The 16,093-nt window shown below is 47.9% G+C and overlaps 1 protein-coding gene and 1 pseudogene across 4 annotated transcripts in view; both read right to left on the reverse strand.

The window, feature by feature from the left end:
• Positions 1-4,825: 4,825 nt before the first annotated feature.
• LOC129012701 (putative uncharacterized protein encoded by LINC00341) lies at positions 4,826-7,194 on the reverse strand (annotated as a pseudogene).
• The window catches only part of SYNE3 (spectrin repeat containing nuclear envelope family member 3), a 109,625-nt gene continuing 98,357 nt past the window's right edge, over positions 4,826-16,093 (reverse strand). For all 4 annotated transcript variants that reach the window (XM_054448647.2, XM_054448645.2, XM_063652048.1 and 1 more), the window contains exon 18: positions 4,826-15,683. In XM_054448647.2, the coding sequence (XP_054304622.2) occupies positions 15,483-15,683 (201 nt within the window). In that variant the 3' untranslated portion in view covers positions 4,826-15,482. The remainder of the gene's footprint in view (positions 15,684-16,093) is intronic.

Consider the following 16,093-nt stretch of genomic DNA (forward strand, 5'->3'; position numbering starts at 1 on the left):
GTTCCTAGAACAGTTTCACCGTCACTTTTAAGGGAGTAAGTTAAGAGCAAAAGAGAAACCTCACATTTTTTTTTCCAGGGCCATAAAAAATCATATTTTTAAAAATAAAATTTTTAGTGATCTTACTACTGGGAATTTTTCCAAAGGAAAGGAAATCATTATATTGAAGAGACATCTGCACCTTCATGTTTATTGCAGCACTGTTCACAATAGCCACGATATGGGATCAACGTAGGTGTCCAACAACAGATGGATGTAAAAAATATGGGATATATACACAATGGAATACCATTCAGCCATAAAAAAACAAAAAGAAATCTCGTCATTCGTGGCAACATGGATAGAACTAGAGGACATTATGTTAAGCAAAATAAGCCAGGAACAGAAAGTTAAACACCACATGTTCTCACTCATATGTGATAGCTAAAAAAAGTTGATCTCATAGAAGTAAAAAGTAAAACGGGATACTAGAAGTTGGGGAGAGTAGGAGGAAGGAAGCATAGGGAGAGATTTGTTAAATGATACAAATTACAGCTAGATAGGAGAAATAAGTTCTAGTATATTACACCACTGTAGGCTGACTATAGTTAACAATAGCATATAGTTTCAAATAGCTAGAAGAAGGATACTGAATGTTCCCAAAACAAAGAAATGATAAATGTTTGAGATGCTGGATATGCTAATTACCCTGATCTGATCACTTACATTATATGTATCAAAACATCGCTATGTACCCCATGAATATGTAACATTACTATTTGTCCATTAAAAGAAAAGAATTTTAAGTGTGGAAAGAAAGAAAATAAGCTGATGAAAAAAGAAGGAAACAGACATTTTTCTAGTGTTCAAATCATACAGTGCTTGTCCTAAATATTGCTGAATTTGCCACTTGGAAGGGAAGACTAATCTTTTTTGGAACATGCCATTATTTAGCATGTAACTTTTTACTATTTCTTGATTATAAAGATATCATTAAAGACTGCAAACTCAGTTTTTGAAATGTTCAATGCTTTTAAAAATTCAGATCTTTTCATTTACTAGATAGGCAAAACAGATTATTGATAAGATTCTATTCATTTCATTCTAATGAAAATAGAAATGAAATAAAGTGGAACAAACAATAAATAAAATTTTTGGCCAGGCGCGGTGGCTCATGCCTGTAATCCCAGCACTTTGGGAGGCCAAGGCGGGTGGATCACGAGGTCAGCAGATCGAGACCATCCTGGCTAACACGGTGAAACCCCGTCTCTACTAAAAATACAAAAAATTAGCCAGGCGTGGTGGCGGGAGCCTGTAGTCCCAGCTACTCAGGAGGCTGAGGCAGGAGAATGGCGTGAACCCGCGAGGCAGAGCTTGCAGTGAGCCGAGATGGCGCCACTGCACTCCAGCCTGGGCGACAGAGCGAGACTCCGTCTCAAAAATAAATAAATAAATAATAAATAAAATTTTTATTTGGAATCATTTAGAAAAGGTGCAAAAACAGCACAAAGTTCCCATAACCTTCACCCAGTGATACGCTCTGGATGTTTGTCCTTCCAGATTTCATGGACTCCCCAGTGCTGGAGGTGGGGCCTGGTGGGAGGTATTGGATCACGGGGGAGATTGCTCATGAGTGGCTTAGCGCCATCATCTCCCTGGTGATAAGTGAATGCTTGCTCAGAGAGATCAGGTTGTTTAACAGAGTGTGGTACTTTTCTCCCTCTCTCTCTTGATCCTACTCTGGCCATATGACATGCTGGCTCCCTGTCACCTTCTGCCATGATTGCAGGCTTCCTTAGAACCTCACCAGAAGTGGATGCCAGCACCATGCTTCCCGTTCAGCCTGCAGAACCGTGAACCAATTAAACCTCCTTTCTTTATAAATATCCAGCTCCAGGTATTTCTTTATAGCTACACAAAAATAGACGAACACACCCAGTCTCCTCTAATGGTAACATCTTACATGTCCATAGGGAATTTGTCAACACCAAGAAATTAACACCAGTACAATAGTGTTAATGAAACTGCTAACTTGATCTGTGTATCATTGGCCTTTCCACTAATGCCTGTTCACTGTTCTAGGATGCAAGGCAGGATTCCACATTGCATTCAGAATTGTGGTTTGTTGCTTTTTATTTTTTGTTATCCCATCACCTCATTCCAAAGGAAAAGGGCCTCAGTGATTTGCACAAGCCCAAAGAGAGGAAATACAGATAGCATGAGACAGACCATGTCTCAGAACAATTTAGAGCAATTTCCCTTGCTGTCCATTGGTAGAGGAGCCCTCCTATTAGAAATTGGCAGCAGCAGGCCACAGTGAAAACCAAGCTGGAGCGGGGAGCAGGGACCAGGATGCACGCCAGTATGCAATTGCAATACGGAATTCCAGCCCGGAAGCCCTGAGCAAGTTGGGGTCTCTCCTCTTGCAGCATAATGAAGGGCAGCAGGACAGAGAGCCAGAGCTGCAGAGGCAGTGACAGAGGAGGCTGGCAGGGCCAAGTAGCTGAGTAACATTCTCACCAAGAGGATTCCACGAGAAGATGATGGATCTCTCCAATTAACCATGTCATGGTTGGGCTTGGAAGCCATGGATGAAAACTGAGGTAAGATAACTATTTCCATGGGATGCCTGGTTGTGAAAAAAATCACACGGTCATAAAAATGAATGAGTCGTCCAGCCAGAAACACTAGAGAACTCAGTAAAGATTTCGAAACCGTGTGTGTTTAATGTTATTCTCACAGTGGGTTGAGTTCCCACAAAAGGTGCTAAATTAAAACAAGGAAGGGTAAATCTAGTTTTCTCACTGGAACAGTGTTTTAACCCTGAAGTTCCTGACCCCAGGTTTGATGCTTCTGCTGTGGAAATAAACATGTATACGACGTTTAGTTAACATAAATGACGTGGCATACCTTTATGTTATACGGATTAAGGCTTCTTCAGATCAACTAAACAGGGCTATGCCGTGATCAATTCCATATAGACCTAAAAGGCAGAGCATCCCCGTGGACAGAGTTCTGTCTTTCTTCAAAAAACAGGCTGCTTTATTTTTTGGACAACTACTTAGAAGGTAAGGGTTCTTGTTATTCAGGGCCACAAGACTCACAAGTGTTTCTGTGAGGGTACTTAGCACTACTCTAAGACTTTAGACAATGGATCCAGATATGCTGGGTGAAATCACCTCCCTCAGTTGTAAATACCTTGTAGCCAGCAGTGGTCTTGCTGCAGCCTGACAGTGGAAAGTGATTCTTCCATTTGCAGGGTCCGCTATAGGAGTGCTGGCAACCTGGCTTCATCTGCCCTAAACAAGGCAGATGGAAAAACCAACGACTGCTCCTCCTTCCTAATAGAACAGACTTTCCCACCCTTTGCCCTTTCTCTGTATAACTGCTTCACCAAGTCAAAAACTCAGAGAGTCATTGGAATGGCATTTAACTCTAGGGCATGCACCACTGAACCAGATCCAAATCTATTACTTTTGATGGCAAAAACCATAATAATAATAATAATAATAATAATTATTATTATTATTGAGATGGAGTCTCACTCTGTTGCCCAGGCTGGAGTGCAGTGGCGTGATCTTGGCTCACTGCAACCTCCACCTCCCAGGTTCAAGTGATTCTCCTGCCTCAGCTTCTCAAGTAGCTGGGACAACAGGTGTGCACTGCCACACCTGGCTATTTTTTTTGCAGTTTTAGTAGAGGTAGAGTTTCACCATATTGGCCAGGCTAGTCTTGAACTCTTGACCTCAAATGATTTGCCCACCTCGACCTCCCAAAGTGCTGGGATTACAGGCATGAGCCACCACTTCCAGCCTGTAACAACTTTTGCACCAACAGTTCAAAGTCTCATGCACGGCTCTGGACTCCACTTGGATTCATATGGAGACTAAAACTTTGTCTCTTCCTTTAACAGTCATGTAAGGGGTGAGGGGCTGCAGATATAATGCTTCTCACTCAAGTCCCCCTATCCCGCCTCACCTCCCAAAGGGTGAGAAGGGTTTAAGATCACAGAGACAGAAAAAACTTAGGAAACGTATTACACACATTATTAAAATAATAGCAAATTTTTAAAAAGTTGTCACTTGGGAGAACAAATTATACAAGAGTCAAAATCATTTTATTTTAAATCGTTCTAATGACAGTGTTCTGAATTGAAGGGTACACTTCTGTTCCTTTGTAAGCAGAAGATTCTGACATACATTTTCCTTTTCTTGGCAAACCAAGGCCATTGTTAGGAGCTTTTGTTAGCCTGTGGCAGCTCCTGGGTTTACTTGCTGGTTTCTTAGACCTGCCCTCAAAAGTCAGGATGGTGTCTCCAGCTTCTCCTGCATCTGGCAGAGTCCTCCCCTTCTCCTCTGCAGCTTCCGGTGCACTGTGAGTTAAGAAACCAGATAGCCAAACCCAAGAATTCTTTGTTAAATAAACTGTCCTGGTGGGGCTTTGATCCCTGGGGTTGGGAGTGAAATGGCTGGAAAGGCCTCATTTTACCGCTATCTGGGCTAGTGCCTGGATCTATTGGGGGTGCTGTTTCTCTACAAAATGTACTCAGAGTGCATTTTGGAATTTTCAGTATCCACTTGGCCTGCCCATGACCCCCACCCCTGAGACTGTGAACGAGGAGGTCTGGAGAGATGCTGAGAATGTTTTTGAAGATGCTCCCAGATGAGGCTGATGTCCACATGAGATTGAGTGTTGCTGTCGCCTTGAGTTCAACCTCTGCACGAACGAGGTTGAACTGGAAGTCAGAAATTTACAATGTCAGCCTTAGCCACATGTCATCTTTCTTCTCATAACCTCTTGGACAAACTCCTTTACTTCAGAAAACGAATTTCCAAACCACACAGTATTTCATAGACCAAAATAGAGATTTTTATTTCCAAACACAAAGCAGATACATTTTAAAAAATATAGAACAACAGTAAAAACATCAAACCATCTTTTAGAACACTGCTACTTCCAACTTGTGCAAAAGGAAGGGGAGGAAAACATCAATGCAACTTTAAAATATAGCACTAAGAAGAAATTCCGGGGTCCTGGTGTTCCTCCCTGGATGGCGGGGAAGGCTCCATTAGCTTTGGACTTGATATGAACCGAGATAACACACACATGTTCCGAGACAGTCATTTGGCTCCAATACTGCTTGCCTTCCCAGAAAGCTTAATTTATTGCAAATGCATGTTTTACCATCACAAATGATATGACAAGAGTAGATATGGTCCTTCTGCATATTGTTTACATAATAGAACATTTAAAACAATGGAATGTGTTTGTCTTTGACATCAAAAATCATTTATGCAGCATCTACATGCACATATACACACAAAAGTGTGAACGCATACACACACACACAGACACACACACACACACCCCCCATGCCATTGCTTGGTCCACACTGCATGAAACACACCATTCCAGCTACATGAACAGGTCAGTATCAGGTTAGTGTAACCAGGGCTCCAGGTACAAAGGATGAAGTGGGTTTGCTCACATAGATTTAGCTTAGGGTAGAGTGAACTTGTTTATGAGAACCTCATTTATGCAGAGGTTGGACTCAAGGCGATCGCAGCACTCGATCTCGTGTGATCATCAGCGTCATCTGGGAGCATCTTCAAAAACATTCTCAGCATCACCCCAGACCTCTTTGTTCACAATCTCAGGGGTGGAGGTCATGAGCAGGCCAAACTCACTCTACCCTACCTGCTGCCTCCAGGATGGGTTCTGAGGAGACATGGGACCCTCCCATGGGATGGATGACAAATGAAACTAAAAAATCCATCTGGGTGGGGGGCTTTGGAATGAGGGCTCTGGTTTTTTGGGCTTGAATTGGAGGGAAAACATAATCATTCCTCCAAAGCTGGTATTGGAAACTTGCCATTTCCCCAACACACACACACAGAAAGAGAGAAAGGAGAAAATTTAGGACCCACAGAATTAAGCCCTCTTTCAAAGCAGGTTATCTGCTATCCTGAGAAAAAGAGAGGGCATCATGTCTAAACCAGCCCAAGGAAATTCCCAGATGACACAGATCTAAGGGGTCATCTGACCTTCCCTTCTTTATGGAGAATGCCAGGGAGAGGCATAAAACTCTGGACCTCGGGGGAAACGTCCTGAGCCCGATGCGGTCTCCCTGGGTTCAGAGAGACCACAGGCTGGTGTCTGTTGTGCTGAAGCCCAGCACTGGAAGCCAGGGCTGCCCAGTTGTGCTTCTGCATGGAGATGTGTGTGTAGTACTCGCACATGCTATGCTCACATACCCGTGCATCCCTCCCACTCTGCCCACCCCTTCACATGCACACACAGCTTCCTCTGCCCGCTTCCTCCTCCCCAATAAAACTTCTGGAACATGCACAAGGGACTGCCTCCTTGTTTCTCCCATGAGAGGATTTGGAGCTGCTCAGCAGGCAGAGACCGCGCAAAGCCAACTCTGTCCTCTGCCTGCCCCCTCAAGCGCCGGCCTGTCCGTGCTTTTCCAGTGGGAAGGTAGACAGACAGTGGGTACCTGCTCCCATCCCCAGGGACCTCATCCTGATGTTGCCAGCTCCCATCAGCGGTGGGAGTCAACGGACTTCCCCACGGGAGTGGGCACAGGAGGAAAGCCTTGCTGCCCCTGCTTTGGAATGTTGCCCTCCAGCTAGCTCACCAGCTGCCAGAGTGGCAGCAGCCCACAGCCTGCAAAGGAAAGGAAAGCAACTGAGGCCCAGGGAACATTCGATAGAGTGGAGCATTGGGCTCGGAGCCAGTCATGCCTGGGTACAAGTCCCAAATTTACCACTCCCCACCTAGCTGGCTGCTCTGAGGCAGGCTGCTGACCCTCCCCACACTCTGGTTTCTGCACCTGGTTTCTGATCATGACTCCATAGCACAGGCTTTTTAAGTGTCATGACCATATTGCAGGCCCTCGGGGTATGTTTTCTTCCCTCCCTTTCTCATCAGAACAGGAAGAGGGACTGTAGGACTTTGTCCCTCATCTCCACAGAGGTGCTGGGGATGGGCTGGCCTGGTGTTCCTGGTTGCTGAGCTCAGAAGCAAGTGTTTCAGAAAGGAAGCCCAGGATCCTCGGGGGAAACCGAGGTCCCTCCTTGTGACTGCTGTCTCCCGGCTGGACAAGGTGGTTGGGTTGGGGATGATGTTACCATGACAACCGGAGAGCAGGCGCTGGGAGATGCTGAGTCCTGCTGACCGTGCTTTAAGGCCCTGAACATCCTGCTGAACCATTTGCTTTTAGACCACGAGCCTGTGTTTTAATGTTCTTTTAGAAACAAATTCCTCCTTGTTCTTACTTTGAAAAACAGAAGGCTATGTATGTTTCTCTCATACACAGAAGCTAAGGGAGAAACGACAGCTGGTTTTAAGTCCTCTTTGACTCTGGGCCTCTGCTGCAGGAGCCTGCAGGCACTGGCAATTGGGTGATGAGGGCCACCTGTGGGGTGCCCCCACCCACTTTCCTTTTCAAAGCCTCAATTGTCTGCTAGAAAACAAAGAGCTGGCCTGGAAGGGCTCAGAGATCCTCATTTTCCAAGATTTGCACCCAGGAGCTTCTCAAGCTCAAGAAGAAATGAAAGCAAATATGCATTGCCTGGGCTGAATCCAAACACAAAGAAAGTGTTCAAAAGCTTAGCCCTGGGTGCTCACGGCCAGGACAAAGACGGGAGGGGCTGTTCCTGCACAAAAACTCTGGCGAGCTGGGCAGATCTATTTGTCGGTTCCCAAGCCTTGCAGGAAGAATGTCTACAATGCCTTTGGGTAGACCTGAAGGACTCAGGGACCCCTGAGAGGAGGTGGCAGGCCGTGGTGGCAGGTCACTCTCACACTGCAAGGATGATGCCTTCAAGTTCCGAATAAGGAGCATACGGCCAAGGCATGGAGGATCAGGACAAACTCCGGTTTTTTCCTCCAACTGTAGCAGAGACAGCTAAGTGCCACTCCAAGCCACCCTACCCTTCATTCTTACTAGAAGAGCCCCCATCTTTTTGGGGTGCATGTTCTCAGACTTCTTGCAGATGTGGGGAAAACATGTGACACAGTCCTGGCCAATGAGATGAGAATGGAAGTGGCTGGTGGAGCTTCTGGGAAAGCTCCTAATGAGGAGGGCAGATTCATCTAGCTCACTCCCCTTCTTCCTGCCTGGAACCCAGATGAAAAATTGGAGGTACAGCAAGCATCCTGGGCCATGAAGTGACTGTGATATAAAGGAAAGAGAGTTGCAAAGCCTTGGCTCTGACATCCGTAAGCTGAGGAGACAATGCCAGCAACCGCCTATGTCTAGACTTCTCAGAAGGAGAGAAAAGTAAAGTCTCTGATTGGTTTAAGTCAAAGTTGGTTGGGGGAGGAGGGATTCTGTTACTGGTGGCTGAATCTAGGGATTTCTCTTCCAGATGCGAGCCCACCCGCACCCTCCTAGGATACCTAATATTTCAAGGAGCACTGGATGCTCCAGGGCTGACTTCCCTCCTTACCTATTGGCAAGGAACTGGACCAATGTCACACAGCCCATCAGCAGTGGAGTTCCAACTCAACCCTGTCTAGTGCTGAGCTGTATCACGCTGTCATCCAGTGGGTGCAGAGACCGAACCCCACTCCTGGAACTAACTCCCTGAGCTCACTGGCCAAAGAAGAACTGCTGAGGTCTCAGAGTCCTAACCTGTAAAATGGGTACAAAGTTGGAACAAGACAGTCTGTGGAAGCCCTCCACCTCTGACAGCCTAAAAAATCCAGGTATCCTCCTTCAACAGAGAACTTAGCATTTCCTAATCCATTTTGTCTCCCCTAAAAATCCTACTTGGCAGTTCATCCCATTGTCTGCTTTCTGGGGCTAGTTTGTCTTATCCAATTACTAGATGAAGGAAAAGTGATTTTTTGATTGGGAACATCCTAATTTTAATATACATTCAAAAGAAAAAAGAAAAGGAGGCCAGAATTGAGAGCTTTCTGAGAGGGCTGGTACAGGTGTAAGGATGTCAAACAGGTTTTGCTCACATAAGGATATGATTGATTGGCAGCAGCTTGGAGTGGTTTTGAGGACGGTGAGGTCCATTGGGCTGGAGAGTGGGGAGTGGGAAAGGTTGGTGATCAACTGTTGATGTCTGTCTTGGAAGCAGCAAGGGCTGTAGTTGCCCACACCTCCCTCCAATGCTGACCTAGACTGGTGACAATGAGATTGGGGTGAGAATTAGCTGAGTCCCCATAAGAGTGGGAATTAGGGCAGGATCCCGCTGGGCTATGGACACAGAGGCTTCCTGGCAATCACTGCAGACACAGGTGAAAAACACTCTGATTACAGAATCCAAAGGAAGCTGCTGGCATCTCAGGGTGACAGCCACAGGCACAGCCTCCCTGGTGGGTCCCTCACCTCCTCTCCTCTGGGGAGAAATCCTAGGCAGGGGGCAGGAAAGGGCAAGATATTATCCTTGAGCATGGAGACGCCAACCCAGATGATCCCCAGTGGGGAAAAGTGGGCTTCTCAGTTTGGCATTTCCAACCACATATTTTTACCAGGAAGACAGACTAATAATTGGGCTAGTAATGGAAATGACAATCAACATCCACAGCCTTAGCCTTAGGCCTCCCCTTGAAGCCTCCAGGAGCCTCCCAAGCTGTGTTGTTCTGTGACCCAGCACAGCCCAACACCCTTCTGACCTCCTGAGGCCGAGTCAGTCTGTTTTCCCCTCCTTCTGCCATGCCCAGGTCCTCTCCCTGCCCAGCCCAGCTGCCCTGGCCGCCTTGACCCACTTCCTCTGCCCGGTATGGTTCATAGTCACAATGGTGGCCTCCAAGAGGCAGCAAGACACTCTCATGCCCTGTCCCGAGCTCTCCCACTGTCTCCCCTGTGTGGCTCTTCCAGTTTCTGTGACAGTGGGCCTGCCCCTCTGGAAAGGCAGATGGGCAAAGTCAAGGGCAATGACTGCAATCCAGCTGGGCATCTTCAATGGCACAAACCCTTTTCTTCGTCTGCAAGCTCCCTGAGGGCAGGGACTGGGCTTTGCTCACCCCAAATCTCCCGGCACAAAGCCTGGCACAGGCTGGAGAATGCTTGTTGCATTGGATTAAGATGCAAAGAGGCACAGGGCACTTCTGCCCACCAACCAGGAGAGAGAAAGCTCCAGACCCCAGACAGCATCCGAATGGCCAGTGGGAAGGCACGGCCAGTGAGCAACTGGGTTTTTTTTTTTTTTTTTTTTTGGAGGGGCCACAGCTGGCAGCCTCCTGGCCTCCCCTGAACCCAGTTGCCACAAATTTCCATGATGTCCCTCTTCCCATTTCTCTTTCCTTCTCTCCCTCGGGGACTCCTGCACTAAGCAATCCTCAAGCTGCTCTCTTCTCCCAGCCATCTCCTGGGTTCCCAAACTTTCAGACATGTTTTTCCAGGAAGAATACTGTATGGGGAGCAAACCAACGCAGAGTTGGCAACTTTTTATTTTGTCCAATGAGGGCTCCCAAAACACAATGGAAACCATCAAAAAAGACAGAGCCACCTTTACCCATCCCTCATTTCCTAAAGGCCATTGAGCACCCTTGAAGTAGGAGAGATATAATCCCAGAATGAAGAGCCAGTGTTAGGGTGAAATAAATCCTATGGAAAGAAAAACTCAAGGCGTTCCCTCATATTGTTTCACTTGCCTTTGGTCAGTGAAAGCTTTGCCACTAGCGCTTGTCCTCGGAGGAAAGTTGGGAACCATGAAGGTACAGCCTGCCATTCCCATTCTCTTTTTCTCTCTCGCTATCCCCGCCCCCCTGCTTCCTCTTTTTCTCTCTCTCTTCTCTCTCTCTCTCTCTCTTTTGCTCTCACTCTCTCTCTCTCCTCTCACCCTCAAATTGTGGTAAAGTAAACATAACATAAAATTTAGCATCTTAACCACTTTTAAGCACACAGTTCAGTGCATCAAGCCTGACTCCCTCTGGCCCACTTCCCTGTCCACCCTCTCCAGCCAGACCAGCATAAAGTGCAGGTCCTCAAAGTTTCTGCAAAGCCTCCCGGCCTCCCGGTCAGGCCTGGCTCCAGTCTAATGCAAGAGATAAGATCCCCTCTTTACTCCCTAACTGTGGGCAGCCCCAGCCTCCCATCCCCTGCAAGGCAGGGCAGGATGATGCCACCGGTCCCAGTTTGCCAACAGTAAAATCCATTAGGGAACCCCCAGTTAGCACAAACTGCCCACCTTCAGGCCTTTTTCTCCCCTCTGCCTGTCATTCTCCTTGGCGTCCAGGCTGCAAATGGTCCCCAGCTTCCTTCCCCTGAAGCCGCCTGGAGACAAGCATCTTTGGACCCCCGGTCCCTGCAGGGAACTCCAGCCAGCTGCCAGAAGCAAACGGGGCCTGAGAGATGGAATTGGGTCAGGTCATCCATGACCCATTTCTTCTGGAAGGGAGTCGGGTGTCAGGAAACACATTTGCCTTTGGGTTTCAGCAAACCACAGCTGAAGCTCTTATCCTGTGCTGGGCATTGGGGGTGTGGAGTTCTGTCATTCATGACCGAGGACCTCATCATGAGACATTAGAGGGGCTCATCTTCCAGGTGAGCAATGTGAAGATAATGATAGATGGCCCAAGGGAATGTGCTGCTGGTGGTGACTCATCTCACAGCTGAGGACCAGTCCCTCAGGGAAATGTATGGATGCTCCACTCTGGCCATGTCCCAGGCGAGCTGATGGGCAGAGTTCTGCCTGCTTGCACAGGGAACTCCATTCCCAGAGGCTACAGAGACTGCAACCTGGTAGAACCAGCCTGAAGCCCCCCTCCAGCCTGGGCTTTGGGGTCCTCATTGCCCCATGTTGTGGGTTTGGACCCACTTCAGCATGAGCAAGGGTCTTTATATCTTTAAGCCTCAGTGTTCCATATCAAACGTGGGGGTAAAACAGTATCAAACCCTGGGGGCAGGTGTCAGTGTGGGAATTACATAAAGCAAGGCTGCCAAATGCCACCCAAGGGGGTCACGCACCCAGGAGCACCAAACGGAGCACGTTCTTTGTCTCCCTTGTCGGTGTTCCCTCTGTCCCGCCACCACTGGGCACTTCCCAGGGTCTCCTGGCCTCATCTGTTGTCAGTACCTGCCCATCCCGCCCGCTCCCAGCTTCTCTTTTTAAACACCCTCTGGGTGCTGCATGTGCCTTTCCACATGCAGAGAACGGGCTAAGAAAGAAAGGGGTGGGAGGGACAGGTAAGCAGGGATAACTAATTCATCAACCGACCCACTGGTGGTTCTCTCTCCCTCCTCCGCTTCCCTCCTCTCTCTCTCTCTGACACACACACACACACACACACACACACACACACACACACACACACACACACACAGTGTTGGGCCATGAGAGTACCAATTCTTATAAACTCTAAGACCCCTTTCATTTTGGAAACAGACGAACAAGACACACACACACACACACACACACACGTACACGCGCGCGCGCGCGCGCCACAGCGCCACCTTTCTCCAGTAGCACCTTAAAGCTCTACAAGGCCGTTAAAGAGGCTAGAAACTAAAGTCATAAGAATAATTGCCTGGCTCTCCTTTAAGCAAAGGAGATTGCACTTGCACTTGGAAGCACCAATAATTGGGCTGTTACGTCATATTACAAGTATATTTATATGAAAGTACTGAAAATATCAATTCTTTTTTAAAAAACAGTTATGCAAACAAGCAGACTTGATGGCATCATTATCAAAATTTAAAAAATATAGGTAGATATTCCCACCCCCGCCCGCATGTTCCAGCTTCTACTTCCCCAACATGTGGTATATGTGACAGGCTGCACACATGCCCAGTGGCTGTTTTCTTCCTGTAGTTGCCGACACGCGGGGAACACACTACAACGAGCAGGACACCACCTGAGGGCCATGGTGGCCAGTTGGGCTCTGGCCTTGCTGCCTCTCACTGTGTGGCCATGGATCAGTTTCTTCCCCATTCTGGGCCTCAGCTTTCTCACCTGTGACATAGTAGAGTGGAAACCTGGCAAGCTCCGCCGCCTGCCGCCACCGCCCCGCCACTGCTCTGACTTCCAGGACTGGACATCTGGGCATGGCTGCCTGGGCTCACTCAGCCCCTGATTTTCCAGTAAGGCGGTTGCCTGCAGAGAATGGCCCTATGGCTTGGTTTCCAGATATCTGGAGAAAAGTGTGCTTTCTCTTTTTACATGAAATCACAAATTTCTCTAGATATTTGGAAACCAAGTCACAGGGTTGTAGGATCTACTTTTTGAACTTTTCATCCCCTGTAGTTGCCAATTCTGCATGTACTAGTCCTGTAGAAATAAGTTAAACTGAAGCAGCTTGAGGGAAGGAACTTGATGGAAGGATGGAGAGTCCAGAGGGCTTGTTTTCCAAAGAAAAGTGTTGTTTGGAGGAGCATAATTATAAGCCTACAGCTTATCATAAAGCCGTTCAAAAAAAAAAAAAGGCCAGGCATGGTGGCTCATGCCTGTAATCCCAGTGCTTTGGGAGGCTGAGGTGGGCAGATCACCTGAGGTCAGGAGTTCGAGACCAGCCTGGCCAACATGGTAAAACCCCAACTCTACTAAAAATACAAAAATTAGCTGGGCGTGGTAGCAGATGCCTATAATCCCAGCTATTCGGGAGGCTGAGGCAGGAGAATCGCTTGAATCTGGGAGGCGGAGGTTGCAGTGAGCCGAGATCGCACCACTGCACTCCAGCCTGGGCAAAAAGAGCGAAACTCCGTCTCAAAATAATTATAATAACAATAATAATAATAACTCAGAGCCAGGCTTGTGGATGGAAATACAGTGCCCAAGTCACATTCTGCTTAAAGTTGTAACAAATACAGGCGAGTTAAAAGAAAAAAAAATATACTTTCTGAGTCAGCCCCAAGGGCTGTCCTTGGCAGCATGGGTTTCCTGCCCATGAATGTCCTAGTTGCCTAGGACCCGGGTCCCCAAGGGCAGAGCTCACGGTGAAAGGCAAAGGGTCAGTGTGTGTGAGACAGCAGTGGTGCTGGGCATCAGGCCCTCTTAGGGCCTCAGTTTCCCCTCTACTTAAAGGGCCTTTCTGGGTCTATAATACTTTATGATTCCAAAGCCAGAGAGAAGGTCCGAGGAAATCCCCTCTGAAGCTCGTATTTGTAGTTGAACGGTAAAATCCATTTGTAAAGAGTGGGAATTAAGTACTTTTTTAAAGGGGAAAATTTAGTGTTGATTTAGGAAAAACATGATCCAGTTGTAAAGCACTTAGGAACCATCCCAGAGTTCCCTGGCAAGGAAGGGATGAGTTTCTGGCCTCGGGAACTCACATGGAGTCACTGCGGCCCCAGCCCAGGTGGTGCATGGAGCCCGGCTCACCTACACCTGGCTGGAGAGGGCCTGGTTTTGGGTGGCCTGGGCCCTAGTCCCATATGGGGATGCACATGAGACCTTCTTGGCCCCATGGACCTGCTGTCTCCAGAGTCTTTTCTAGGAAGGGGAAGGAGAGCCCTTGAGACAGGCCGAACTCCAGAGCAGATTCTCTCACCGCTGTCCTGGACCCTCGATCCCTGGCCCATGGTATGGCAGATGCTTCCCTTCTCACCTGCAGCTTGAGCTCTCGACGATGAAAACTCAGTCCAGGAGCAACAGAGGAAACACATCTTTCCTGGGCACTGCCAGTGGGTGCTGCTCACGGAGTGTGCCTCACCATTCTGCATGGAAATCTTAAAAATAAAGCCTGTCTTCTTCCCTTTCTCCCTGAATGAAACACACAGAGCAGGATCTCACCGTTTCATGGGGGCTTGGTGTCATCACCAGGGACAGTCCTCATAGGTCTGTGTGATCAGAAGCCGCTGAGAGCTGGGGTTAGGGCTCCCGCATGCGATGCCTCCACATGGCTGTGCTTTCTTAGTTCAGGGATCTGCTCTCTGCAGCTCTTCTTTTTCTCCCTTGATGTCACTCTGTCACTTGTCACTGCTATCACTGTACCTGCCTCTGGTCATTGCCATTTCTACTTCTGACACATGGCAGCTACTCTTTGTGGTTGTTAAAACTAGACAAGCATACTTGTTCTCATTATGCATAAAGCAAGAGTCACTGGGCACTAAGTGAGGGTCTGTGGTGCTCTTCCACATTGCAGCTCAGAGGCCTTTCATTACATCTGAGTTCTGGGATTAGCTTTGGAGAAGAGGTTGCCATGAAAGTGACATGTTATTGTTCTTGCTTTCTAGGGTTGACTGCAGACCAAGTCAACAATACCACAAAATCCCATTGGAGGGAGACATGGCTAGGAATTTTCCCAACTCCAAATAGACCTTGTATATGAAATTATACATACTTAGCATTTACATACAGATCATATAAAAATTCTAGACATTATTCCCTAGTCACATGTAGTACACATTTAGTATAAATAGACTAAGACAACACTGTATAAAAAGTAAGTGTGTTCCGGGAACGCTGACACAGCACTGATATGGATGCAGCTCTGCAGTCTTTGGCCTGCCCCTGTTTCCAGTTTCCCTGGCGGGCAACCTCAGGAGGGGCCCTGGGACTGATGGAGGTTGGAGAAGAAAGTCACCTGTATGCCCCAGTGGGTTAGGTGGGTGGTGGGCCATTGTAGCGCAGCATGAGCGTGAAGGAGCGGGCGAAGTTGTTGGCCAGGGTGCAGCTGCGGTCCTCTTCCCTGATTGGGAGCAGGAACAGCAGGAGGAGGAATAGCAGCAGAAGCAGCTGCAGTGGGAGCGCCACACAGCACACCCTCCGGAAGAGGGAGCCCAGTCCTCGCCACCGCGGAGTCTGCGGAACCAACACAACACAGGTGAGTGGGCTGGGGGGACTCTGGTGGTGGGGAGCAGGTTCAGGGGGCGAGGAGGATGCCAGGAGCGGTGGTTGCACTGAACTGACTGTATGACAGTACATATCTCCATGTTCTCATCTGTGAAATGGGGCTAATGTAAGTTTTGCCAGAAACAGGGTTTCTGTAGTTTTCCCAAAGCATTCAAGGCATGAAAGGAAGAACAGAAAACACAGTTGCAGGCTCTGCCATTGTGACATGTATCTTTGCCTGGTGCAGCAGAGTGCAGGCTGTGAATCCTAAGGTCACTTGACTTCTCTGAACCTCAAGTTTCTCATCTACAGATGGGGCAATAATGGCACCTACATGACAGAGTTGTCATGAGGATCCAATGAGGCAGAGCCTGGCACGT

The sequence above is a fragment of the Pongo pygmaeus genome, chromosome 15 (genome assembly GCF_028885625.2).
Source record: "Pongo pygmaeus isolate AG05252 chromosome 15, NHGRI_mPonPyg2-v2.0_pri, whole genome shotgun sequence".
NCBI lineage: Eukaryota > Metazoa > Chordata > Mammalia > Primates > Hominidae > Pongo > Pongo pygmaeus.